Source organism: Camelus dromedarius, chromosome 1 (assembly GCF_036321535.1).
Source record: "Camelus dromedarius isolate mCamDro1 chromosome 1, mCamDro1.pat, whole genome shotgun sequence".
Taxonomy (NCBI): domain Eukaryota; kingdom Metazoa; phylum Chordata; class Mammalia; order Artiodactyla; family Camelidae; genus Camelus; species Camelus dromedarius.
In genome coordinates this window covers 18,118,902-18,146,449 of record NC_087436.1, presented here as the reverse complement: position 1 = coordinate 18,146,449, position 27,548 = coordinate 18,118,902, and the positions used below count along the sequence as shown (strand labels likewise).

Sequence of the window (27,548 nt, the reverse complement as noted above, 5' to 3'; positions counted from 1 at the left end):
ATTGAATTCATAAATGTGAATGTCATCCATTATGTAACAAAGAGATTATTTTTTTTCCCTTTAAAATTAAACCCTTGGTTTAAAAGTATAAAAAACATAAAGGATGGAGACAACCAGAATGTTAATAGTAAAACTATAGGTCCACTTTCTACCAAAATTTTAACCCACATATAAACATTTCTTTTAATCTTTTAATTGCTGTATAGTTGACTTATAATGTTGTGTTAGTTTCTGGTATCCAACATAGTGATTCAGTCGTACATATATATACATGTTTATTTATTTTTTTAAGTTTAGAAATTTTACGGAGGAGAAATTGATTTGAGAACTAGGCTCCTGCTTCTTCATTCTTTAACCATTGAATAAAACCTGTCCTGTTCCAGTCTAAAAAAAAATATATATATATATATGGAGTAAATCTTTATTTTTTCAATATCGATACTTACAAATGTCATACATTAAAAAAATCACCTAAGCTTAGCACAGCGTGACTCCATGTCACTACTGTATTTCAGTGCTATTTGGGATAGCTACCAAGATGAACCACAGGTCGTCATAGTCCTGATAGCTGTGTTATCAAAAGTTCTCAAGATTATGAACAACCTGTGTCATGTATTACTTGCATTTTACTGCTGGGATTGAAATATATTGTACCATTTTCCCAGCCAGACATTTCAGAAGTTGAAACAAACCCACAAATAAAGAGAACTTAGGCAAAACCTCAAATTTTGGAGGTCTGCCCAGATTTTCTGAATTTACTTATTAAATGCAGCAGGGCGGCTGGAAACCACCCAAAATCTATGAGCTGGAGAGGAGCAGAGACAAAGGGGTAGAAGAGGGTCTGCCCTCCTTACTCTACGTGAGCAAAACGGAAACGATCTTTTCTTGGTGTCACTGCCGGAAAACTTTCCTGATAGACTGGACATCAGGTGTGTGATCTGACATTCTAAATAAGAAGAAACATTTTCATATGTTCCATCACAGATTATTAAAAGAAGCATACTGAAGCCTGCAGTTTTCATGATTCATAAAACTCTTTACTTCTGTTTCCCTGCTTTTTTATTTTGCTTTTTCTGCATCTACAAAAAAACAGCACTGTGCTATTTGGAAGCTAATGAATTGATTTGGGAAGTTTCAAAATGATCTCAGAATTGATTATAGGCTGACTGATTAAATGGATGTAAAAGGATAAGACATCGATTACAATTGAGTGGTCAAAATTGATAAAGAATTAGTATCACACGCATTTTTAGGGAAACATTTAAATTCTATCGTTCATTTGATATAATTAGTTTTTTTAATATTTTTCTAGGACTCATGGTTAATAACATAGCTTGGAAACGGGAATAAAAATCACTGTCACTGAACTGAAAGATCACATTCCTAAAGTTTTATTCCAGAATGGATAAACTGGACAACTCAGAAACCTTGAGGAACAGTGGGGAGGGTAGAAGGGCCTGGCTCTCCTGACCCTGCAGACGAGGGGCTGGAAACAGAGGTCCCTGGACATGGGCTGAGTGGACAGTGAGGAACGGTGGGGCCTGCGGCAAACTGGGGAGAGCACGGGCTGCCCTGTGCAATCAAATTCAACAAAAATAAAATAAGACTAGAGGCCTAAAGCAACCTTGAAAACCTTGCCAGCCAAACAAAACACAGCTGTGAAGTGCAGGCCGCCCTCCCTACCAGGCTGCTGAGCTCTCCTGCTGCTGGAGTCCAGCCAGGCCTGCTCGCCCTCCCAGATCCCTGCTGCGGTCACGTGCCCCCAGCCTGCATCCCGCCCCTGCATTCCTGCTCTGGGGGGAATGGGAATCGCTGGCAGCCAAGGCCAAAGCCCTGGGTTTGAGTCCTAACTCACCAAGGAGACTGGCACAGATCACACCTCGTGCCTCTGTCTTCTCCACTTCAGAAGTCAACTCTCAATCCTGCAGGGTTGTTTTGGGCATTAAATTCGATAGATGGAAAAACACCTTGGAAACTGAGAGATGCTAAACACAGTAGAACCAGTACTGACCCACATCTGCTGCTGCCATCTCCTTTCCTGTTCTACCCGACCCAGGCTCAGCCTTCCCCAGCCCAAGCCCCTCCTTGCTGGAAATAACAGCTCTTCTGATCCATTCTATCCTTAGTACTTGGCTATGGACGCCAGTTTGATCCAAACGACTCTACTGAAAGCTGCCCCTTCTTTAGCAAAGCTGTTAGTCCCTGGGCCAAGGGGGGGGGGGGTTGGGTGTGTCTCTGGATGTTCCTTTCGGCTTCCAGGTGGTCACTCAACAACCTCTCCTCCTTTGAAGCCCACACCACTTGCCCCAGCGTCCTTGATATCCAGAACACGTCTCAGTTTTCTAAGTGGCCACGACACCTGGCTCTGAGACTTCCTCTCCATCCTGCCTCCTGCCATCATTCTTGGTCCCACCCTCAGCGGAGGGGGGCTCCTTCAGAGCCCTACCCTTCCGTTTGGCCTGTGCAGAAGCACTCGGCATCCTCGCCAAGCTAATCCTGCCCTCCCTTGTCCCTTCTGGCACCTTATGCCATCAACGTTTCCCCTCTCATCCTGGGTTCCAGCTGCCTAAAAAAGCTTCCCATCAATCTGCAAGTCCCTGGCTGTCTGGTCAACCCCAGCAGGCTGCTGTCAGCGCTCTCAGCTTTCCCTGGAAGCTATGCTGTTAGTCATGCCCCTTTGGAAACCTTTAACTCTTGGCTTCCATCACTGCCCTCTCTCCGCGTTTCTCTGCCTCACTGGCAGTTCCGTCTGTCCCTCAGCCTTGGCCATCCTCCTTTCGTGGACTCAGCTGGATCTTTCTTCTCTCTGTGCCATGGCACCCCACTTGCCATTCGAGTTTAGACTCCAATTTTCTACAAGGTTAATTTCAGGTATGTATCTCAATACCCAAACCTGTCCTCTGAGTTCAAGTCCCCCAGTTTCCCCCTCTTTCGGTGTCTTTATTAGGTTGCCTCTGAAAATGAACCCATCCGAAAGACGAGTCATTTTATGCTCCACAAAATCTGCTCAAAGTCCCAACATTAGCACAGTTCTCTTAAGGGTTAACACTACTACCATCCCAGTCGTTTCTCCGCGCTCTGAACCCGGGTCACTTCTGACCCAGACCATTTTCCTCTCCTCTTCTAGTCAGTGGCCAAGGCCAAGTCTGCGGTGTTGCTTGAATGCATTTGCTGCTGCCCATCACACCACTGACCAGACCATCACCATCCAGACTTGTTAACAGCCTCACAGCAGGTCTCTGTGCCTCCAGTCTGGCTAAATTCTCTGTCTTTGCCTCTCTCCCTCTCCTTTCTGTTCCCTTTCCATCCAGTCTACTGCCAGATACATCTTCATCAAGCCATGAAGTACGGCTCTGATCACGTCACCCCCACCCCACCCCGCTCAGAGCCTCTGGCACCCCACCCCTCAGCTCGCCTGATAAACACCAGATGTCTTCAAGGGGCATGAATCTCCTGGTCCAATCTACATCCCAACCTTATTCCCCTCTCCTCCACAACCCAACACGACCCGAAGCGCCTTGAAAAATTAATACATAAATAAGATAAAAAATTAAAACATTAACAGGCAAAATAATACCCCAGAACCAAGGGCTATTGCCTTGGTCCACTTGGCCCCACTGCCACGCTCCCTCGCGCCCTTCCTGGCCGGGAAGGCCAGCTCGCGCCTCAGATGCAACCCCTCACCCTGGCAACACTCTCCAAGATGCAGCTGTGTCACAAATCCCTCCCCGAGGCCCAGAATGGAGCATGCTCTTCCCTTCTCTGAGCCCCCATGACATTCCTTCTCTGCATCATGGTAGACAATCCCTTTCCACAATGTATTAAAATTACCTTGGAATTTATCTTGCGGTAAAACTGCCTGGGGGTTGAGACCGTGCCTCATTCACCGGGGTTCCTGAACTGCCCCGCCCCACCATACACATAACAGACACTGAACAAAGGCTCCGTGGTTGGACGGATGAAGGAATCAAGGCAGATGCCCTTCGGTCCTTCACACTCTGCAAGTGACTTGGTTCATCAAACACCAAAGCCCTCCTCCCACCTCCTTATTATTATTATTATTATTATTTATTTATTTATTTTTTTTTATAGCAACTACCTGACACTATAAATAGGCTGCTCTCCTAAAGGGCGGGTGATGTGACAATGGAGGACAAGTGCCAGGAGGATGTCAACTTACTTGTGCTCAGCAGCAGCAGCACTTTCATTATGGTGTACTCCTCGAAGGTGAGCTGCAGCCGGACGAACTGAAGGCTGATCTGGTGCATGCCCTGGCAGAGCTCGTACATGGCAGACTGGTGCATCTTCTCCCTGCAAAGGGAGAGCAGACACGTCTGAGAAGGCGGGGCCACGGGCAGACCCCCACCAGCAGCCCAAGGCAGCCTAACGAGAGATCGGAGTCACAGGTCTGCTTCTGGCTTCGATGTGGAGCAAGCGAGCACTGGAGAGACACATTAGCTGCCTCGCATGGGGATTGGTAAACTGCGTCTGGACCGACACAGCCAGCTCGTTCAAGTGCACCCTCTGAGAATGCATCAGAAGTACTGAAACCAACCTTTTTCAACGCATGCCATTATTTCATTTCATGTCAAAAGTGGTAACGGGGTGGGGGGGGAGGGTATAGCGCAAGTGGTAGAGTGCATGCTTAGCATGCACGAGGTCCTGGGTTCAATCCCCGGTACCGCCATTCAACAAACAAACAAACAAACAAACAAACCTAATTACCTCCCTTCCTCCCCCAATAATAATAAAATAAATAAAAATTTAAAAAAAAAAAGAGACAACATTTAAAAAGGTGAGAGCCTCAAACAGAATCTCCCTGCTTAAGGGAGAAAGTGACTTGGGGGTTTGCACGATACCTACATGTGTCCATTCAAACAACCCCCCGAGCACCCAATCCACAGGTTTCCATAAAAACACACATCATATGACAACAGGCATCATTACTGTCTTTCTGTGAGAAGTAAGCAAGGTGTCATTTAGCTTTTCAGATGTTTTCCCTCAAAGTAATAAAAATGTCCTGGGAGGCCTGGGTAAGTACTGTTTTACGATGATGAGAATAATCAGTGAAACAGAGACGACTAGTGAGAAACGGGACAGGACTTGACGAAGGTGGAAAAGCAGGCTAGGACGGCTGATCTATTTCTAAGAGTGACTGAAGGCAGGTCTGTAGGAAAGCAACCCTGTGACACCTCTTCCAGGATGCACTCCTGGGTTCAAACGGCAGAAATCTCTCTCATCTCCAGCCTGAAAGCGCTTTGTAAAGAACCCGTCGAGGAACACAGAGCATTCTGCTTGGTATTACTGCTCCATGTCTTTCCTTTCCCATAGTAAGCTGGAAGCTATTTTTAATTAAGGAAATATTTTTAAAACATACACGCACGCACCAACACACACAGAGAATAAAAGCAGGAGCCTGTGGGTCCACCCTCCAGGGTTAACAGTATAAATAAATGCTAATATCTTTGCCATATTCGCTGCAGATCTTTAAAAATTAAACATGGCTGAGTTCAGACCTACTCTGTCTCCCTCCAGGTCCCCATTCATCCTCCTCATTTGAGAAGGGAGCCACCCTCTTTGGGAGATCATTTCTTCCCCAATGTGTCTATTTTACACACGCGTATGTATGGATAAAACAGTACACAGGACTGCTTTGTCTTCTGTCAACTTGAAATTAGATTTGCACATCCCTCTGCAATTTCTTTTTATTCAACGCTGCAATTCTGCGATGCATCCATTTTAACACAGGTAACGCTAAGCCAAGCCATTCTCGCTGGGGCGAGTTTTATTTGTTTGAATACATCACGGTTTACTCATCCATTCCACTCTGGATGGACACCTGGGTTGTTTCCTCTTTACTGCTATTAGAGATGATGCCCTAGGGACATTCTTGGGCATTTCTCTAGGATACAGGACAAAAATAGAACTGCTGAGTCACAGATGTGTGCACATCTGCTTACATTCCCACTAGTAGATGAGATGATTCCCACATCCCACCAATACGTGTCATTATCCAATTTACATTTTTCTGCCGTCTGACGGGGGGTTGAAAGGGTGGCCCCACTGTTGCTTTTATTTGCATTTCCACCATCACAAGAACATTTCTTCACGTGCTTTCTGAACAACTTGGGTCTCTTCTTTGGTGATTTGTCTCTTCACATATTTATCCTCTTTAAGCATTTTTTTTTCTCCTATCACTAATCGCCTCTTTATTCATAATATTATTTGCCTTAAAAATTTTGTCTGATGTTAATATTGTGTTAATATTATTCCTTCTTTATTCCCTCCCCCCGGTTCTTCCTTTCTGTCTCTTTCTTATGCTCTCTCTTTAGGATTTGCCTGGAATGCCCTTGTAAAAAAATTCCTTGTTTTCAAATTCCCCACATAATTATATTTCACACATGTTGTTTATAAACAACAAAAAGCTGGATTAAAAAAACTAAGTGTCACTGTATTATAATAGCTCAGTTTAATCTGTTTTCATTTATCATGATCACTAATATATTTGGGTTTTTTCTGCCATTTTAACTCTCTCCCCTCCTTTCCTTCTTTCTTTCTATTTTCCTTCCTTTTAAGATGGATCCAGCTCCTTTTTAAAAAAATTTTTATTTTTTTTTATCAAAGTATAGTCAGTTTACAATGTTAGTTTAGGTGCACAGCAAAGCGATTCATATATATATACACACACACACGCACACACTTTCTTTTCATATTCTTTTTCATTACAGGCTATTACAAGGTATTGAATCAAGTTCCCTGTGCTATACAGCAGGTCCTTGTTGTTTATCTATTATATATATAGTAATGTGTATCTGTTGATCCCGAACTCCTAATCTATTCCTCTCCATCCCTTCCCTTCTGATAGCCACAGTTTTAAATACAGAAATCTGGGTATCTGTCTTTGTGACATATCTCCCCGGGTGCAGCTCTTTTTTTTTTTTTTTTTAAACCTTCTTTGTTCCTCTACTGGATTTAGAAGGTATACATTCTATTTTTCCCCTTAAAATAATTATTAAGTTATAAACTTGCATACTTAAAGTCTAAAGTTAGTTGATAGCTTTTCCATGGAACAGAAAAAAATACTCAGAGTCCTTCATCTTTGGTCTGTGCCCCATCTTCCTTCCACATCTTTAGTATTTAAATTTCAGCTTATTTTCAAATCCCCCCGAAATTAGTTTCTTCCTCTCTTACACATCCATACCCCATATCTGTTTAGAGTTACTAATGTGTTTCTCCGATCACCACAGTTTCTTGCACTCTATACTGTATTACTGGATTCCATTTATTACTTATTGAAGAATTTTTTTTTTTTTGGTAATTCTTTCTGCAGCATTCAGTCACTGAATGTTCAAATCTTTCAGTCTTCATTTGCCTACAAGTGTCTTTATTTTATCTTCATTCCTGAATGACAGTTTAAAACATTAAAGATTTCTAGTGTGACAGGTAATTTCCCTCAGTACTTTGAAGATAGTATTCCACTACAGCTGGCTTTCACTGCTGCTTTGGGGAAATTTCTTGTTAGTGGAACTGCCAATGTTTTTGATAGGTAGGGCACCTGCATTTTCTCTCTGGTGGCTTAAAATTTTTTCCTTTTTAATTTTATTTTTTAAAAGGGGGAGGTAATTAGATTTTATTTAGTTAGTTTTTTTAAATGGAGGTACTGGGGATTGATCCAGTACCTGGCTAGGCACACACACTCTACCACTGAGCTATACATCTCCCCCTCACCCATCCCAGCCATTTATTTTTGATGTCTGCAGTTTCAGTGTGAAGGACCTAGGTGCAGACTGACTCCATTTCTCCTGCTCAGAACTCAGTATCCTTATTTGATGTGAAGGTGTAGGTATGTCTTCAGTTCTGAAATGTTCTCAGACATCATTTCTTCAAATACCACCCCTCCTCCATTCCTGCTATTTTTCCTTTTTGGGCTCCTATTAACTGTGTTTTGGACCTTCACACTGTGTCTTCCACATTAACCTCCCTTTCACAGTTTCTATTTTTCCTTCTATCAGTACTGCATTCTAGGTGATTTGCTCAGATCTACTTTCTAATATTTTTTTTTCTGTGTCTAATCTGTTTAATTCTTACAGTGTTTTAAGTTTAATGTTTTTCGTGTCTACATGCCTAGAAATGTTCTATGTAGTTCTTAACCATTCCTGCTATTTTCCATGAGATACTTCTTACTTTTTGGTTATTATATCTCCTTTCTCTAAATTACACTTTACCTGTTGTATCTCTTAATGCTTTTAACATGTTTATTTTATAGTTTCCTCAAATTTTTTACATCCATTTTTGGGGATGCCAATATGCAAATCTAACATGTATTATTTCGCAAATATTGTTTTCTGGATGAATCCCAGGGGCACTGTCTTGTGGAAGGGACTCTATAGGAAGGTTCGGCATTGATAACCATCAGGGGTGTTAAGTATTTCACTTGTCCTGGACCAGCTTTATGCTAATTTCTCAGCTTAAATGCTTTTCGCAAAGCTTGTGTAGAGTGTGTGTGTGTGTGTGTGTGTGTGCGCGCGCGTGTGTGTGTGTGTATGTTAATGGAGGTACTGGGGATGAGGCTAAGCGTGCACTCTACCACTGAGCTATACCCTCCCCCAAGACTTGTGAGGTTTAAATTTAGACTCCACACTTGATATGGTGCAGGTCTGTATTTCTTATTTCTTTCACCTTCCTTGCCGTGAACCTGGTCTGGCTGGCTGGCTGGCTTACGCTATCCTGTCCTTGTTAGCAGACAGTAAAACCTTTGCTGAGCCTGGCTTTGTGCACAGGGCACCACTTCAGGCCACAGCCTTGCTGGAGTCTACATTCTTGTCTCCTGTTCCTGTTTGTGTTCTAAGACCCACCCCTAAAGCCTTTTTCTACATCCAATAGTTTGTGGGCCAAGTGTAGATTTAGCTCCAAGTTAAACCACTCTGGCTGTGCATTCCCTGTTCTTGCAACCTGTTTTTTTTTTTTTTCTTCTTTTGAGCTTGGTTATATATTTAAGACTTTTTAAAATGCAAAATTCTATGTGTTTAGAGGGAAAAAAAGGCCCAGTTCAGTAGCACCATTCTGATTGCTAACTAGAAGCTTTTTTTTTTTTTAACATACACTAAGATTTTTTTTTAATTTTTTATTGAAGTATAGTTGATTTACAGTGTTAGTTTCAGGTGTACAGCAAAGCAATTCAGTTATACATATATATATATATATTTCAGATTCCTTTTTCATTATGTTATTACAAGAAATTGAATATAGTTTCCTGTTCTATACAGCAGGTCCTTGTTGTTTATCTATTTTATATATAGTAGTGTGTTATCTGTTAATCTCAAAACTTCTAATTTATTCCTCCCCCTGCCCTTTCCCCTTTGGTAACCATAATTTGTTTTCTATGTTTGTGAGTCTACTTTCAGTTTGTAAATAAAATTTGTATCATATTTTTAAGATCCCATAAATAAGTGATACCATACAATATTTGTCTTTCTCCATCTGACTTACTTCACTTAATAAGATAATCTCTATGTCCATCCATATTAATGCAAATTGCATTATTTCATTTTTATGACTGAGTAGTATTCCATTGTGTGTGTGTGTGTGTGTGTGTATGTATCTCTATATCACATGTTCTTTATCCATTCATCTGTTCTTAAAAGGCAAGACATGTGTCTGACTAAACCTTTGTGAATGTCAGAGTATGCTAGACAAGTGCCATGTGTCCATCTTTGCTCCAAAATATTTCATGAATGAATGACAGAGAAGAAACAAGGAAAGAGGATAAGTGAAGACAACAAAATGAATGCCACACATACACATACGCATATGAGAACCATGATGAGAGAGAGGTAATACTGAACCTTTACAGAAAGTAAAAGCAAATGGCTCATGCAAGAGATAAGGCATCTGTGAAGCTCATGAAAAGCTTCTCCAAAAAACGAGAGATTTAGATTGTAAAATGGGGTGTAGTAGATTGCAAACCAGGACATCTGTGGAATATAACATGACACACATTTGACCCTCTGTTGTTTAAAAAGTGCACTCCAACGTTCAACAGCAGCACTATTTACAATAGCCAAGACAGGGAAGCATCCCAAATGTCCATCGACAGATGACTGAATAAAGAAGATGTGGTATCTGTGTGTGTGTGTGTGTGTGTGCGCGCGCGCGCACATGTGTAAAATGGAATATTACTCAGCCATAAAAAATAACAAAATAATGCCATTTGCAGCAACACATATGGACCTGGAGATGGTCATTCTAAGTAAGCCAGAAAGAGAAAGAAAAATGCCATATGATATCACTCATATGTGGAAACCTAAAAAAATAGACTTAAATGAACTAATTATTTATAACTTAGATGACTGATTTCTTGAATATGAGTAAGCCCACCTGACTGCCCTTTATGATTGGATTACCACATTCTGTTGATTCTTATTTTGTAGTTGGCTTTATTCCTCTGATAACTATGTAACTTTAAAAAGCTAAAGCTCTAAATTGTTCTTAGAAACAATGAACAGTACATATATATAAATTTTAAAATGGCTTTTTATCTCTCAGTGAGTTGCTCTCCCTAGAATAAACTTTGTTTCCAAAAAAAAAAAAAAAGCGCACTACTGAGCATTTGATCCCCTCAGCTCCTCTGTGCTGAAGGTAGAACCGGCACCTCTGGCTTTGCCACAGTGGGGCCCGGAGATGCGCAACCCACCAGCCCCTCAGCGGGCTGGCTTTGTGAGCTGCTCATTGTGTCACTTCTGAAATCCCGGCTTATCATACGTAAATTTAGGAATTACTCCTAATCCCTGCTTTGTAGAGATGTAGGGACCAACAGTATGGAAGTCCTTAAATTACAAAGCACTGTATGAACATTCCACTTTTGTCACTGTTGCGGGTATCATGGAGAGAATAAAGATTCTTGAGAGACCAATGATCATTTTGGTTAAAACAGACTAAGAAATAATCAGATTCTTAAAAATGACTTTCCAGGAGAATAATACTGTGTTCTGGTTATTATTTTTCTACATAGGATAGTAAATCCAGAGAAAAACCAGACAGGATGCAAATTTTTAGGAAGGCAGACATGACTTGCCCCTAGTAGGATGCGAACTCAACACCTCCATGTCAAAGTGTTTCTGTTATCAGTTAGAACGTCTCCACCTGGATAAAAGGTTAAAGAGAGACCTCAGGTTCTACTTGAAAACAGATTAGAAAGTTAATGTGTAACAACACACCTAAAAAAGCACTTTTTGTCACTTCAACATGAAAGCATCTCTTTAACTCTTTCTTGAGGTATTATTCTCTGAATAACCTCCATCATTTTCATAGCTATCATTTATGCAGTGCCTACTGTACCCAAAATTAAACTTTGTCTCGCCAATTCTCACATCCTTTGTACAGAATCATCCTCATACTCATGATAAGGAAATTTAGGCACATGGTGTAGCTGTGTACCTAAACCCAGGGTTTTTTTTTTTTTTCTTCCAGACACATGACTTTTCCTCTCTCCATGCTGCTGGCTCAATTGTTTATAGCTCTTTTCTCCAGAGTATTTCTCTACACCTATAAAGAGATATCTGGTACTCATATGATTTGTTATTATGTTATTATTTTTTGCTCCCCATTATGTGGCAAGATTTTGTGTTTTCAAATTCCATTGCCGTTGCCACGGCGTGAAATTGAGTTCTCTAAATGAAGAGTACTGTGTACTCAATATAGCTTGAAGTTTCAAGAAAATAGGCCATCTTAAAAACACATCTTACATCCCATCATTTTTGCACAATTAGATTAAATGCACAGAAATGTATGTCCAAAGAAGTTGAAACAAGGAGAGTCTTTTTGGCACGAAACTGGGATTAATTTTGCAGCATTACTTCACAGAAATACTCTGCCCCATGCTTTTATTCATTTAATAATCTTACCTTGTTTTGATTAAAAAATATATAGACTACTTTGGGAAAGAAAATTCGTTTAATTCTTCTAAAAAATAAAAGTAAATGCAAAAGTCACCCTTGAACCCGCTGGGCTAATGTAAAGGAAGCAGGAGATTTTGGGGGTAGGAAATATTCCTGTATGAAAGTGGACGTCAGACCTGAATAACTGACAGTCATCAGTCTCTAGTTCTGAACCTGGACACACATTATCCATTTATAAATGTCATCTCATTTGCAGGAACAGAATAAACTCCACTTTCAAAGAAATAAATACAACAGCCAAGAGAGACCCAGGTCCAATTCCAAAGACCTGGAGTTAAAATCCACGAGCATGATAGTTCTAAAATATTTTCAAAGAAACTCTTAAAAAAAAAAAAGAAGAGAAGAGAAACATTTCAATAGTTTTGTCCTTTTCTCAAACTAGGAAACCAATTGTCTTCATAGAAACTCCATCCAGTCCTTGCTTAGAACACCCATTACAGTAAACTGCAATCACAAGACCATTTGGAAATAGTTTAAAAATATTAAAATAATCTAGTATCTCTAAACCTGATTCACTTAGAACAAAAGTGAATAATCAAAAGAGTTAGAAAATACTTTTTTCCAGGCTTCCCAGAGAATTTAGGGTTGGAAATGGAATTTATTCACATAAGAGTAGGAATCAGAAAAAGGCCCATTAAAATCAGAGTGGGAAGGGCATTCACAATTTAAATAATTGGTATGTTAGTTGCCTGCTCTTAATGTTGTAGCTAAAAGATCTGAACAACTTTTGTATCTAAAGAACTCATGTTCTCTTGCCATGATTAAATGTTAACAATGTTGTTCTATTTCACATTATGAGAATGGTCCACTGAAACCATTGCCTAGTGGCTGTCAGAAGGAACACTCCTGCTTTGGTATTTAAGTACTGGCTTACCGAAATACTGCTAACAAAAGTATTCGAAAAGCTTAGTTACTCAGTTATCTGGAGGTCCATATTGGAGGCAGCTGATTTGGGAAATTACTACCCCAAACTAAATACATTCCTGGAATCATATTCATGTTCTGTTCTGACAGAACTAGACATTTGATAAGCCCAAACCACATAACATTCCAGCCTATGGAGACGTTGGGAGCTCAAAGAATTAGCCAGAATACCTCCAGAGACTCCTCATGCTGTGACCATCAACAAGGAGAATGCAAGCCAACTTCTATTTAAAGAATTTCTGCAAGAATTGAAAGCAGGGTCTTGAAGAGATATTTGTGCATCATGTCCATAACAGCACTGTTAACAATATCCAGAAGGTGGAAGCGACCCAAGTGCCCATCAACAGATGAATGATAACCAAAGCGTGGTACATACATGCAGTGAAATATTACTTAGCCCAGAAAAGGAAGGATATTCTGACACACGCTACAACATGGATGAACCTTGATGACATTATGCAATGTGAAATAAGGCAGTCACAAAAAGCCAAATACAGTATGAGTTCACGTATATGAGTTACCTGGAGTAGTCAAATTCATAGAGACAGGAAGTAGAATGGTTGTTACCAGGGGTTGGGGGTGGGGGAGGTAGGGATTTGTTTACATAACAATGTGAATATATTTGACATCATTGAACTATGTAGTTAAAACTGGTTAAGATGATAAATTTTATGAGTATTTTATCACAATTGAAAATTTTTTAATTAAAAAAGAAAACACTTGCAAATCATATGACCAATAAAGGGTTAATATCCAAGATATATAAACAGCTCATACAACTCAATATCAAAAAAACAAACAACACAATTAAAAGAAGGGCAGAAGATCTGAATAGACACTTTTTCTAGGGGAGACATGGCCAACAAGCACATGAGAAGATGCTCAATGTCATTAATCATCAGAGAAATGAAAATTAAAACTATAATGAGCTATCACCTCACACCTGTCAGAAGGGCTGTCATCAAAAAAAAAAAAAAAAAAAAACCCACAAAGAAAAAATGTTGGCAAGGGTGTTGAAAAATGGGAGCCCTTATACACTGTTTTGGTGGCAATGTAAATTGATGCAACCATCGTGGAAAACAGTATGGAGGTATCTCAAAAAACTAAAAATCGAACTACCATATCATCTAGCAATTCCACTGCTGGGTATGTATCTGAAGAAAATGAAAACACTAATTTGAAAAGATACATGCACCCCAAAGTTCATAGCAGCATTATTTATAATTGCCAAGATATGGACGCAGCCTAAGTGTCCATCAACAGATGACTAGATAAAGACAATATGATTTATATATACAATGGAATACTACTCAGTCATAAAAAAGAATGGAATTTTGCCATGTGCAAAAACACAGATGGACTTGGTGGGTATTATGCTTACTGAAATATATCAGACAGAGAAAGACAAATACGGTATGTTATCACTTATATGTGGAATCTAAAAAATAAAACTAATAAGTGAATATAACAAAACAGAGGCAGACTCACAGATATAGAGAGGGGAGGAGGGGAGGAGCAAGATAGGGATGGAGTAGAAAGAAGTACAAACTACTATGTATAAAATAGATAAGCTAAAAATTGTGAATCAGTCTGTTGTATACCTGAAACTTAATATAATGTTGTACATCAACTATACCTCAATTTAAGGGGGAAAAAAAAGGGAATCCCTGCAACCCATGATCCTTCCTGCTATACTTTGATAGAGATTAAGAAACTAAGATTTGTGTTTAATTCTCTTAGGGTTCAGGTTTTTCATTCATTCCTCTTCTAATATATAAAATATCTCCTTTCTCCTCTATTTTTACTACTTGCCTTTTGCCTTTTTGTGTTTTGATAGATTTTTAGTCTTATGGTGTCCATGTTTTTATTGGAAGCTGTGCTAAATGCTTTTTGAAAGCAGGAAGAGTGAAAATTCTTTAATAAGCCATAGTTTCAAAAAGGCAGTCAGAAACAGTTCCTTAAAGGCCTGTCTGCTGTAGTTTTGGTACCCTAAGGGGGGAAGGGGAAATAGAACTACCTTTATCACTCCTTTCTCTTTCCAAGAACTCACATTTAATAACTGCAATCCTTTCACACTGGCTGGTTTTATAAATGCCACAGCACAAGAGGTCCCTGAGTCTCCTACCCACGGGAGCCTATGAAAGGTACATGACATTTTCAAACTTAAGATCCTTTAGCAATACTGCACCAAACTGTACCTCTGCCACCTGCACATCTTTTATGTGTGTAAGGCATCACTTTATTTAGTAAGGACCTAGAAAAATAAACCCTTGAAATATTTCACGTTAGCCCTTGGATTAATAGGCAGCTCTCATCACCTGGAAAGTCTGTGTCCTTTTTTCTGGATAATAAGGCACTTATCTTTCTATGATTGATTTTTGCACAGTGCATAGGTCCAAAATTGTGAGTGCTAAATAATTATCTGAGAGCTACAAAGAACAGGTAGATCCAATGGACTTCACAGATTTTGCTCTTCAAATATAAATATAACAAAGAAAATCAGTGCTCGTTGAGGGTTGAACTCTTTGAAATCTCTAGAATCTCCAGGAATCTCTTAATAAACCTGTTTGCGAACATGCTCTTACTTCCATAAATGTGTGTGTGTGTGTTACACTGCTGTAATGCAGAAATAGTGTCAGTCTTACAGCAGAGAGTTACATAATTTGAGTGGTGTGGTGTACACAGATAATCACAGCAGCTCTGAAGGACCAGACCTTACATCTGATACTGCAACCACATCATTATGTCTGAATAAATCTAACATCTTGTTACATGGTCAGCATGACAGATGGTCCCCGTCTCAAGCTTGTTATTTTCCTAAAAACAGCATGCAGAAACAGTCCTTTTTTTAAAAAAAAATCTTAATTAGAATAAAAATGACCTCAATTTGAGCATTCAAATTATTCCAGTTTATGGTTTTTAATTTTTTTTCAGAGGCTTACTAGATTTTTCCTTAACTGACAAACAAGATACATCTGTAGGAGGACCATTTTGCCAGCTGCAGTTTTGACGTCTGTCCATTTTGATAGTATTTACATCATTTATTAACAGCCAGGGGAGAACTCAGCTGCTTAGGAATCGCTAAGGTTGTCTGTGGTTTGCTTCACTGGACTTATGCGCCACAGGGAGTGGCGTCCCAGGGGTCCTCATGACATTCCCGTATTCTCTATTAACTTCACATGGTCAAGACTAGTAATAGTTAAAGGCTAGTTCAGGGGTTTGTTCATTACCTTAATTGATGTTCCAGAAGGGATGTATTTCATAGAACTGCCCTTGACCTAAGCATCACAATTTCCACTGACCTTAATGGCTGTTACGCAGATCAAAATAGTAATATGTGACCATCTAAACATCTAGAAAGGGCCTTTACCACTGACAGGCCTAGAAAACAATTTTCTTTAACATACATTTTATACACAGTTCTTGGTAAAACATTTTTCTGTGCTTTTGATTTTTAAATACTCATCTAGTTAGCATCATAGTTTCTTACACAGCTTGCAATAAAACATTCCTCTGTACCTTAAATTTTTAAGTACTTGTATAGTTATTACAGTTTCTTTTGGGTCCAGGCCACACGTTTTTCAAAGAAGAAAGAAACCTCTATGTTTATATAGCCATAACCCATTGTGAAAATTCAGATTTCAGAGCAAGTTAAATTGGGGGCACTGGTGATAAGTCACATGGGAAAAATGTTTTGGCTTGACCAAAGGTTTAATCTTAGCGTTCACTGCACTGTGAATTTCTGCAGGTCAGTTACAATATAATTCACTTTGAAAAGTGATTTCTAAGCAACTTTCCATGACGCTATGTATTGTATCCTGTGAGCCACTTCCGTCCCTGGGATGTTTGACTAAATCCCTCACACTAAGTAAGCTAAGGACCACAGCAAACTGCAGAAGATTTACAGTAACGGCTCACTGACTGTCAGCTACATCAGTAGGGGGCCTTCGGCACAGGCAAACAGGTGAAAACCACCAGCACTCCCTTCCTGCTGCCAGCAGTCAGTCTAGCAGGGGCACAGAGACCGGCCTGATTGTTCCCTGGACATTTTAAGACCTAGTGAACCAAATGTTTTGATTCTTGGCTTTGGGAAGGAAGTTTACATAGGTCCTTGACCAAGAAGTGGGCTCTAGTTCTTGACTAGATAAAGTGACTTCCTGATTCCAAGTAAAAACAAGGAAGTCAAACCTCCTTGAAAATAGTATTCTAGGATTTGAATCCAAGCACTCTGGTCTCTCAGCCTTGCTCAGCTACCATATTAAGGTTAAAATCCCCAACAGCATTCCTGGAACCTTCTGAGACGTAGTTAAGTGCTATCCATGCTCAGACTCAGTGCTGGAATTGTTCGACACACAGAAGGGATACAAAAGAGCAATATTCTCTCGTGAAAGAATTTTGTTTTTACATCATCAAGTCTCATTTTTGTTGGCTGTAGATTTCCAGAGTAAATTTTGGGAAATTTAACAGACTGTAGACAACAGATAGTTCACTCGAAGACAGAAAACCTTCAGTGAGCAATTATTGCTTCCAACAGGGGCATTTGGGGTATGCACTTAAGGATCTTGCTTAATTTCCATAAACGAACATAGTTTTTCTCATTTGTAAAAATGGGCCATAATAAAGGTAAGATTCCCACTTGAGAACTACTGAATTTCAAGAATGCACTGAATTTAGAAGTGTCGCTGGACTGTTGTTTGGGTAAAGGGCGAGAGCAAACCACTTTCTCCTTGAACAGTAAGAGATTTATATTAAACTGCAATTTACGGAGTCATTTTCTTCCTGAGGCAAAAGTCACATACGCCGAGCAACCGGGACCTGGCGTAGGTGATATAGGAGGACGTCTGTGCTGGTAACGCCCGGGTGTGCGGCCATGCTTCCAGGGCGACGGCAGAGCCACTCACCCTTGCGGAGGTGGCGCTGGAGTGTGTGTGTTAGGATGGAGACGAGGAAGGCGGAAAGCCAGCTGGACCCCAGAGTCCTTCTACCTTGAAAGTCTTGCTTTGGAAGAAGGAAACAGCTAAGCGTTCAGAGACTGCTACCACAGACCCTATTCAATTCCTTAATCAAACTGGGTCCTAGAAAACATTTTCCGGTGCCATAATCCTGGGGGAAAGGTAGTGTCTCTTGTTTGAATCATTTGAAAAGCTGATAAAGCATCTGCCTAAATTTAAAAAAAAAAAAGATGATGTTTGACTCAATTAATTTATTAGAACTTAGCCACATGTCCTTTTTTCTTACTGATGCTGCACATCTGTCACAAGGCAGATTTTGTTCAGGACATGCTGAACAACTGCATCATTCATGCCGGGGTTGGCGGGGGGAGAAGTACCACACCAGCAGGCCGCCGCCTGGGAGGGCCACCCGTGCCCCATAAACGTCAACACTGGAGCACACGCTGCCCCCGCACACGAAAGGACATGAGCACAATGAATGCTTATTCATAGGACAGCCTCAACGGTTCTTCTCTGTTTTATCTGCTGGTGGAGAACTGCTGATCAAGACAGCCAAGGAGCACAGCAGACGCCGTCTAACCTTCTCTTCTACTCAGAAATTCGGTGAAGTTCTGAACTTCTTCTAATTAGAACAAAGTGGCCACGGAGTCTCTCCTGAATGACAAACAAATGATTCTTTGGGTTTTTGTGTTCATTGCCTAGAAGCCAAGAGAGTTAAGGCCCAAGCTGCAGAAGCGTTAGCTCCCTGGGGTCCCCTGAGCAGGCAGGACCCCAGTCCTCAGCCCACGCCAGCAAGAGAAGTGGCGGCCACTTAAGGCCCCCTCCGTGTATGCTCTGCACCAAGAACTGGGGGTGTGGCTGGGGGGCATGGGCAGCCGCTTGGCAGCAATGTTCTCTGCAACGAGGACAAAGGGCAGCAGTCAGGAAAATAGGAAATACGATAAAAATTAGAAAAGCAAAATCATCCCTCCCAGGAACATCTGGGACAGAAATGTCAATGATTTCAAGACCAAGACTGGTGGAGCTTGTGAGAAACAAGTTTTCCGTGGAGGGTTACCATTCCAAAGGAAAGAGCCCAAGAGTCACAGTGAAGTAAAAAAAGCAACTTCGGTCATCAGTTTTCTCCCCTCTAAAAAATGTGAAAAAGCCTTAAGGCACCTGATTTCAACGTTAAGATATCGGGGTGGAACCCTTTGATTCAATAAATGCGGTATTTGGTGATAACGTCTCAGTCTCCATGAGAGACATCGAAGGGAGAAGACAGGAGGGGAAAGGGGGAGAGAAAGCCAGAAAATGGGGAGGAAGGGAGGGAATGGGGTCAAGCAGAAGTGGAGGGATGCGAGGAGACAAAGGGGAGGGGCCAGCTGTAGTGAGAAGGAGGGGAGGGAAGGCAGAAACAGCGAGAAGAGGAGAGGGAGAGAGAGAGTCCCCTCCACTCCTGAGGGTGAACCTGCAGCCCCTGTGGCTCCACCACTTCAATTCTGCATCCCAGAGACTCATCCCCTCTCCTCTCGGGATGGTTTCTCATGCCTGGACCACACGCACCGCCTCTGCACTCTGCCCAGCATGATGCTAACCCTCCTTTGGGGGTGGACACAGCCTTCAAAGCGAGACAACTCTGCCAGCAGCTTTCCTTGAGGGGTCCCTTTCTCCTTAGGCTCCCGGAGCACCCGCCTTAGGAAAAACGCCTTTGTCATTGATCATCCATGCTTCATCTAGGCAGGATGCCATTCCTGTGCTTGTGTCTTAATTCACCAACCCCACAACTGAATTCGGGAGGACGGAAACTGTGACTTTCACTCTGGACTCCTTATAGCAGCCATCACAGAGCCTTGTACATTGCAGATATTCCTTAATATTTACTCCTGACTGGTGAAAAGCCAGTCATTTTTCTTTTTTCTTTTTTTGCTAAACAATAAAAATAAAGAGATTTAAATTTCACTTTGGGGGAAGTGATTTAATATTGTCCTCCTCATTCTAACACAAATGCTCACAGCTGTAAGTGCTCCAATTGGCAAAGCAGAACTAAAGAATCACAGACTGCAAGAGGCTGGAAGGGAACCCCGCGAGCCTTCCATCGCCATTACTTTGGAGATGAGGGGACACACGTGGTGTGATGCAAACAAGGTGAGCGTTCAGGGCAGTCCTGGGCTCATGCCTGAGGTCCACCTCACCATGGTTATGTGATCTGGGATGATCTCCTGAAACTCCCTCCATCCAAGGCAGCTGTACCATTTACAAAACAGTGACAATCACACTTGTTTTAAAATGATTGTCTATAAACGAGATTGGTTATACAAAAGCGTTACGCAGAGCTAAGGGCACATGGCGGTCCCATGAGGATTCTGCTACTAGAACTTTTAAGCACAGAGACTATGTTCTACTGAGCTCCGATTCTCTGGTGTGGGACGTACAGATGATTAAATGAGAAACAGAGATCTGGACCTCAAGAGAAGCTTCCCAAAAGCCAAGCAGACTCAGGGGCTGGGTTGGGGTTTAAAGATCACCGAGACCAGTGGTTCTCAATGTGTGATCTGAGGATGGCAGGGCATCCTCAGGACCCTTTCCAGGAGTCAGTCAGGACCCTTTCCAGGAGTCAGGAGTCACTCCTTTCTCTGACTCCACATGTGATGAGGCTGAATCTTTTTCCTACACTTCAACCAAACAACCAATCACAAAAGACTGGATGTCAGAAGCCAATAAGAGGATGCAACTGTCTTCATTTCAGTCCGATTGAAGGAATTTGCAAAGAAGTCTAAACAATACCATGCTTCAAATTTTTTTGTTTTGAAAAGAGTTATTTTTAAATAAAATATATGTGCTATTGTATTTATGTTGTGCTGTTTATATAATATGTAATAGGTTATTGTTATTTTTAAATGAATTGCTAAATCAGTATTTTAAAAAATTCCTGTTTCAATTTCTGATACAGGTAAATACCAACAGCTATAACTTACATAAACAAAAAGCTCTTTGGAGTCTGCAATGATTTTAAGAGCATAAAGGGGGTCCTGAGAACAGAAAATCTGTGAATCGCTCATCTGGTCCAATTCTTTCATGCTGCAGGAGGGAGATGAGGGCGCCGTGAAGGTAACTCACTCACTGGACGTCAAGGTCCTTACCAGCAAAATTAGGGACTGAGCCCAGGGACCATGCTCAACAAAGGAGCTCTTACGTACTGCCGTGGTATCAGAAAGGAAGGACACAGACCTGGAGGACTAGTTCACACTTTGAACCAAAGCTCCAGTTCTTCTAAGAACGTTTTATTTCCCATTTGTGTTCTTTATACACTGGGCATGTTCTCACCCATTTTAAAGAATATCTCTTATGAAAGATGATATACGATTGGTCAATAAAGGTTCCAAATATATATGGTGCCTGAAACCACCTAATGAAACCAGTATTTGCTCCAAAGGTCCACTCGGGTGTAACTGCCTGAAAAATTAAGTTCCATGGTCAAGGAACAAGCCTTGCTGTAGCTGAAAAATCGAGTTTTGGACTCTGAGACATCTGGGTTCAAAACTTTGAGCCTTCGTCTCTTCATCTTTGAAAGAGATAATAAATTCCCACATTACAAAGCCGTAAGGCTGAAACAGGACCATGTGTGGGAGACAGCATATAGCATAATGACTTTCACAAGCTTTCAGCATCGGCTTATAATCCTTCAAATTCACCCTCTAAACTGTGTGATTATTAATTACTTTGCACTCTAATATCCATGTAAATGGGGAGTGTTATCGACTGAATATTTGTGTCCCCACACCCCTACCACCAACCTGGCCAATTCATATGTTGAAGTTCTAACCCTTCAATGCAGTGGTATGGGGGGGCGTTGAGAGGCAACTACAGTTAAATGAGGTCATGAGGGTGGATCCCCCATGGTGAGATTAGTGCCCTTATAAAAAGCAGCAGAGACACCAGAGCTTCCTTTCTCCACCATGTGAAGATAGTGAGAAGGCAGCCCTCCCTCTGCAAGCCAGTGAGAAGGCCTTCACCAGAACCCCACCAAGCTGGCATCCTGATCTTGGACTTCCAGCCTCTAACACTGTGAGAAATAAATGTCTGTTTTTTAAACCACCTGGCCTGAGGTGCCTAAGACAGAGAGGGATATCATGCCGGTAGCAGAAGGGGAATTAGGAACTTATAAACCACTGGTTCCATTGATTCTTTTGAAGCAGCTTCTATTTCAAGCTGGAGGGGCACAGAAGACGGGCCCAGTTACACAAGGCTGTGACACCTGTATATACGTGCGTCGGCTGGGGTGACACTCCTGCTGCAGCACCAACGATCCAGACACACAGATGAGCTTTAAATAAGAAGACCAAGCGTCTCCAAATAGGACCTCCTTTTTTTGGTTTTTCTCCCCTCTCCACTTCTTTCTTTCAGAAAAGTATCAATCTCAGAGCTTACACAAAATTAAACAGCCTTTTCAGAGCCCTCCCCAAACACAACCCTATTAAATTAGCTTAGGGTTTCATGGATGGAAGGGAGGGATCTAAAACCATAATCATCTCCCATGTGTGACTCAACAGAAACGGATCATCACATGGCTCGGTTCTGGTTCTAGAAGTGTCTAAAGACACAAGTTCAGAAAATACTTTCTATATACAAAATAGACAGACAACAAGTTCATAAACAAGTTCATACTGTACAGCACAGGGAACTATACTCAACATCTTGTAGTAACTTACGGTGAAAAAGAATACAAAAATGAATATATGCATGTTCATGTACGACTGAAGCATGTGCTGTACACCAGAAATTCACACACTGTAAACTGACTGTACTTCAATAAAAAAAATATATATATATATACATACAAAAAAGAGAAGATACTTTCTATATCAAGACACAGCAAGTGTGTTCTCCTCCAGTACAGAGGGGCACCATCAAAGCTACTGTCTTTGCATTTTATGACCTCTGTCAAGGGAGGACACCTGGAGCCCCCCTTAGTTTTTTTGAACTGAGTAATCCATTACTTGCCATCTGCCCTATCTTGCAATATACTCACTGCATCAAAACTGATTTTTCCCTATCAATTTTTCAATAAGGAAATTCACCCCAGTTATTTTATTTTGTATCGAAGAGTATTTTTAGCTGACGAGACGGAAGCCCTTGAGCACTTTAACTGAAATAAAGACCAACATGCTAATATTAGCTGCATTCAACCTTTTAAAGATAATGTATGATCTTAAAATGGTTTTGATGTTTATTCAAAATGAAAAATAGCTCCCTCTAGTTAGCCAGAATAAAGCTGGGACAAATTTCTTGCCTCATTACTACTCTGTGATTCCAACGCAGTTATAAAAAGCTTAAACAGTTCATCCCATTTGCAGTTTCCTATTTGTTTTGCTTTAATTTCATATGATACTGGCAATTACCCAGCTTCATTAACTACTTAAGAAATTTCTCAAGTACACCACAAGAAACACCATGCAAGAAATAACCTATGGCACTGTTCTTGGAAGTAAAACTTGCAAGGGGAATCCTTCTCATCAAGTTCACATGCTGGCCCTGAAAACACTGTAGGGTCAAACCCACGTCGGGAATCTTGCTTCTGACCCTTGTACTGGAAAGAAGACTGATGAATCAATCCCAAATAGTGCCAATTACATAGAAGGCATTTTGCCAGACATTATGGAAAAATGTAAAAATATTCCTTGTTTTCTAGGAGTTTATAGGATATCTGGAGTAAAAACGTATACATAAAACACAAAACATAGCAAAGGACTGACACAGGAAGAACTGATAGAGGTAACTATTTGGGGGAAAAAAGTCACTCCTGACTTTGATGGTAAGAGAAGTGATCAGAGAGAAAGCATCCTGTGGGCTGAGCTTGAGGAAGGAAGGAAAATGTTAGGAGCCAAGGCCCAGCAGTGGGAAGTAGGGACGAAGGGAAGAGGAAGGTGAATTTGGCTGGCACAGAGTTTGTGCCGGGAAGCAGTGGGAAATAACGCTGAATATCGCATTTTAAAATTAATTCGTTCTTCAAGCACTTACTAATGCCAGACAGTGTCCGAGCTGCTGGCCACGTGAAGCTGTACCACACAGACCAGCTTCCTAACCTCCCTGAGCCTACGTTATGGGGTGAGGAGATCTGCTACCCAGAACATAAATGTGATCTGATGGGAGGGACTGGGTGGAGGGTGGAGAGTCCTCTACATCTGGCCATCAGGCAAAATCTGTCTGAATTGGAGTATGCTGGGCTGAGACGAGAAGTTAAGCACCATTCTGCTCCACAGAGTGAACAGCACGTGCGGAGGCCCAAGCCAAGGAGGAGCTCGGATCCTTCAAAGCACTAAAAGGTCATGGGCGGTGCTGACCAAGGCGCCGGCAAATCTGCTCAGAGAATTCCTTCCAACAGCACCTTACTATTTTCAAACTCTTTCATGGTCCTAGGTATGTTACCTGAGCCATATTCCCTGGGGATACAGCACGTGGGATTTCTACATGACGCTGCCTTCACTCTTCCCACGATCCCACCCACCTGCCACCAGAGCGTGAGCCCCTGTTTTGGCCAGTGTTGAATTCCCAGTGCCTGGAACAGTGCCACGTGCATTCAAGTTGCTCAAGAAGTATTTGTCCAATGAACGCATTGGGTGAACATCACTTTTTCCCTCCTCCCCAGAGTGGTCGAAAAAGAGAGGCAGGGTTTGGTGAAAAACAAGACAGATCAGGAAGTGAGTTAGAAAGTCTACCTGTGGTTCTAGTTTCAAATGAAGCCTGTTCTCTTCAGCCTTCTCACCCTGCTCAGGCGAGGGTGATCCCTGTCCCCACCAGGGCTCATCCCACCCCTCCGGCGGCTCCCTCATCAGCACCCCTGCCCCGTGTCCATCGCCAGCCCTAACCTGCCAGAGCAAGGGTCCAGCGCAGAAGTCATCTCCCGTGGCTCAGAAATACTAAGCAACCCCCTGGGGAGGTGAGGGTGGGGTGCACCACACTGTCACGCCAACCCCCTGGGCTCCCGTGGGGACACTGATCCCAGCCTGAACATCAGTGACACAGCTGGACCACACGGCGGTGTGAGCCAGCCCCATCAAAGGTGCAGAGGGACCTTAAGGGGGCTGTCCTGTTGCCTGGGAAGACCACCACATTTAGGACAGCCAGATCATGGCAGTACAAGGACCCCCAGTGGGGACACAGCAGGGGTGGGCAACCCTCTACAAAAACACGGCTGGAAATGACGGATAACAGTCCTATATCTCCATAAGGCTCAGAACTACAAAGACAGTGAAAGGCCACCAAAAATTCCTTTTTCAAACTACAACTTGAAACAATATGCATACGCTTTTAAACATACTTTTAATTCTAAAATATTGGCTGAGACTTAAAAGAGGGTGTAACACTGAACCTTCATTGCAGAAGTTAAAAAAAAATTGAAGAAATTTCATTACAGACTTAAATGGGAGTTTTAATATGTGTACTGAAATTGATAAGAAATGTGAATACTTGCAGTGGTCTGGAGCCATATAGGATAAGCTGTTTCAAGGTAAAATTGAATAATTAATCATTTAATACATGTTTGAAAAGTTTTGAGTTTATAATAAGAAAAGTTCTATTTTAATTTAGAGTATTAACTCCTGTCTTCACCTCAATGTTTAATAAAAAATCAGAAGGAATGTTTTCCTTAATTGTTCCCTACTTCTCACCTTTCCTCCAATTCCAATAAAGCCAGTACACAGCCAAAGGATAAGATCTTTGGGAACTTTCAGGTCCGTCTCACAGTTGAAAGCAAACACAAATGATAAGCTATTAAAGTTTTCTTCATCGTTTTAAACAGAGCAACGCCTCTGTTCACGACAAGGTGTACTACTTTATCATAAACTCCACCCTGTAATGAGCAACGACAATTTAGAAACCCCTTCTACTTTGATTAATAGATGGTTTGGTTCATCTGCTCAATAATTCATTCGTTCAGCCACCGTTTATGGAGGACCTGCTGTGTTCTGGACACAAGGCCACGTGCTGGAAGTTAAAAAATGATTAAGACAGAGTCTGTGACTGCCATGAGGAGGTGCCAGTCAAAGAAGAGAGGGATACAGACACCTAAGAAGAGCTGCCAGTGTGGGTGAGAGGGGGTCCAAGACAGGCAAGGGTGGGGGGAGAGCAAGGGCAGTCTATCCTCAGCGGCATGTGTTACTCCCTTGCACAAAATGCCAGACTGTTTCCTTCACTTTGGTGAAGGATATGGAGGCAGGGGCACTGGCAGGGGACACAAGGGGACATGTTCAGAAGACACGAACGTGCAGGGTGTTGGCTGGCAGAGGTGTCCTAACTCCTGTCTCACTGGGATTGCAACAGCATTCAACACCAGTAGCCACGCTTTCCTTCTCGAAGCCCTCTTTTTCCTTGGGATCCGTGACAAAACATGTCTTTCCTGTCTTTCCTCCTTCAGCCACTGCCTCTGAGATGAGTTCAAAATTTCTCCCTCCAGCGGGACCTCTCTTTAGGCTTCTGATCTGTATAAAAAACTGCCAGTCTGCTATCTCCTCTTGGATAAGTTTCAAAGGCAGTTCAATCTTAGCATGTTTAAAACTGGCCTCACGCTCTTCCCTTTCAAACCCTGGCCTTCTGCTCTTGCTCCCTAACCTGGTGGGTGATGCCAATTCCTCCCTGGCTCTTCAGGCTGACACTGGAAGTCACTGTAGACATCTGCTTCCTCCTCCCCTCCAAGTTCTATCAGAATCCAACTGTCCCCAGTTCCTGTTGATTCTGCCTTTCAACATCTCTGCATTTCTCTCCAGGTCCATCATTACACTGCCTTGTATTCAGTGCTGGTCCCTCAGCTTGGATCAGCTTGCCTCCTCCTGTGACACCAGCTTAATCAATTCCAGAGAAGCCTCTGCTGTCGACCAATACCTCCCATCAACCACTCTCAAAGTACCCCTCCTTCCAATACTTATCGCAATGATAACATTAGGACTTTTTTTTTTTTTTGATAATTTCTGTCTCTTCCATTAGACTGTAAGTTTCATGAGACAGGATATATATTTCGCTATTCTAAAGCCACTGCTTAGGAAACTGATGGCTGTTAGTAAATATTTCCTGAATAGACGTAGGATAAAGCACACATATGCTTTCAAACGTCAGGTGCACCCATCCTCTGAAACTTACTAGTTTCCCTAAAAAACACAGGGTCTGTGACAGTTACCACAACAAGTCCACTTGTCGATGCGATTTGATCAAAAGGCTTTATGTCACTTCCAAGTGTTTCCTGGGAGTAGGTCCCCCCTCCCCCTTTGAAAAACACAGCTCTGCCCTGTACTTTCTGGTTGAGAGAGAACTTAAGAAGTCTAGGCTTTTTGAGGTCAAAAGTTTTAAGAATAGAGAACAAAATGTTCATTCTAATAATTATACAATATCATATTATTTCACTACTTATAACATTAGAAACCAATTTTCTGTTGTTTCCATTTTATGTCTATTCATATTTTCTAGAATGGACAAATGCATAGAGTCTAAGTGATCTTTTCTTTTTTCTTTCTTTCGTTTCTTATTTCTTGTTTCTTTCCAAAACTCTTCAATGACAGTAAGTTCCCCAGGCTTCAAATACAAGGTGCTTTCCCCTAAGTTTCATTCACTGAAAAAGATTCTCACAATTAGAAATGAATAGATGGCACCAAAAACACAGAAAACAACAACAAAAAATAGATGAACTGGACTTCATTAAAATTAAAAACTATAATTTTAAAAGTACATCAAAAGACACTGTCAA

General features: G+C 41.5%; 1 protein-coding gene across 3 annotated transcripts in view; it reads right to left on the bottom strand.

Annotated features, from left to right (window-relative positions):
* NR3C2 (nuclear receptor subfamily 3 group C member 2) overlaps positions 1-27,548 on the bottom strand; it is a 330,623-nt gene that overhangs the window by 32,828 nt on the left and 270,247 nt on the right. For all 3 annotated transcript variants that reach the window (XM_031465002.2, XM_031464999.2, XM_064491164.1), the window contains exon 7: positions 4,181-4,311. In XM_031465002.2, the coding sequence (XP_031320862.1) occupies positions 4,181-4,311 (131 nt within the window). The remainder of the gene's footprint in view (positions 1-4,180; positions 4,312-27,548) is intronic.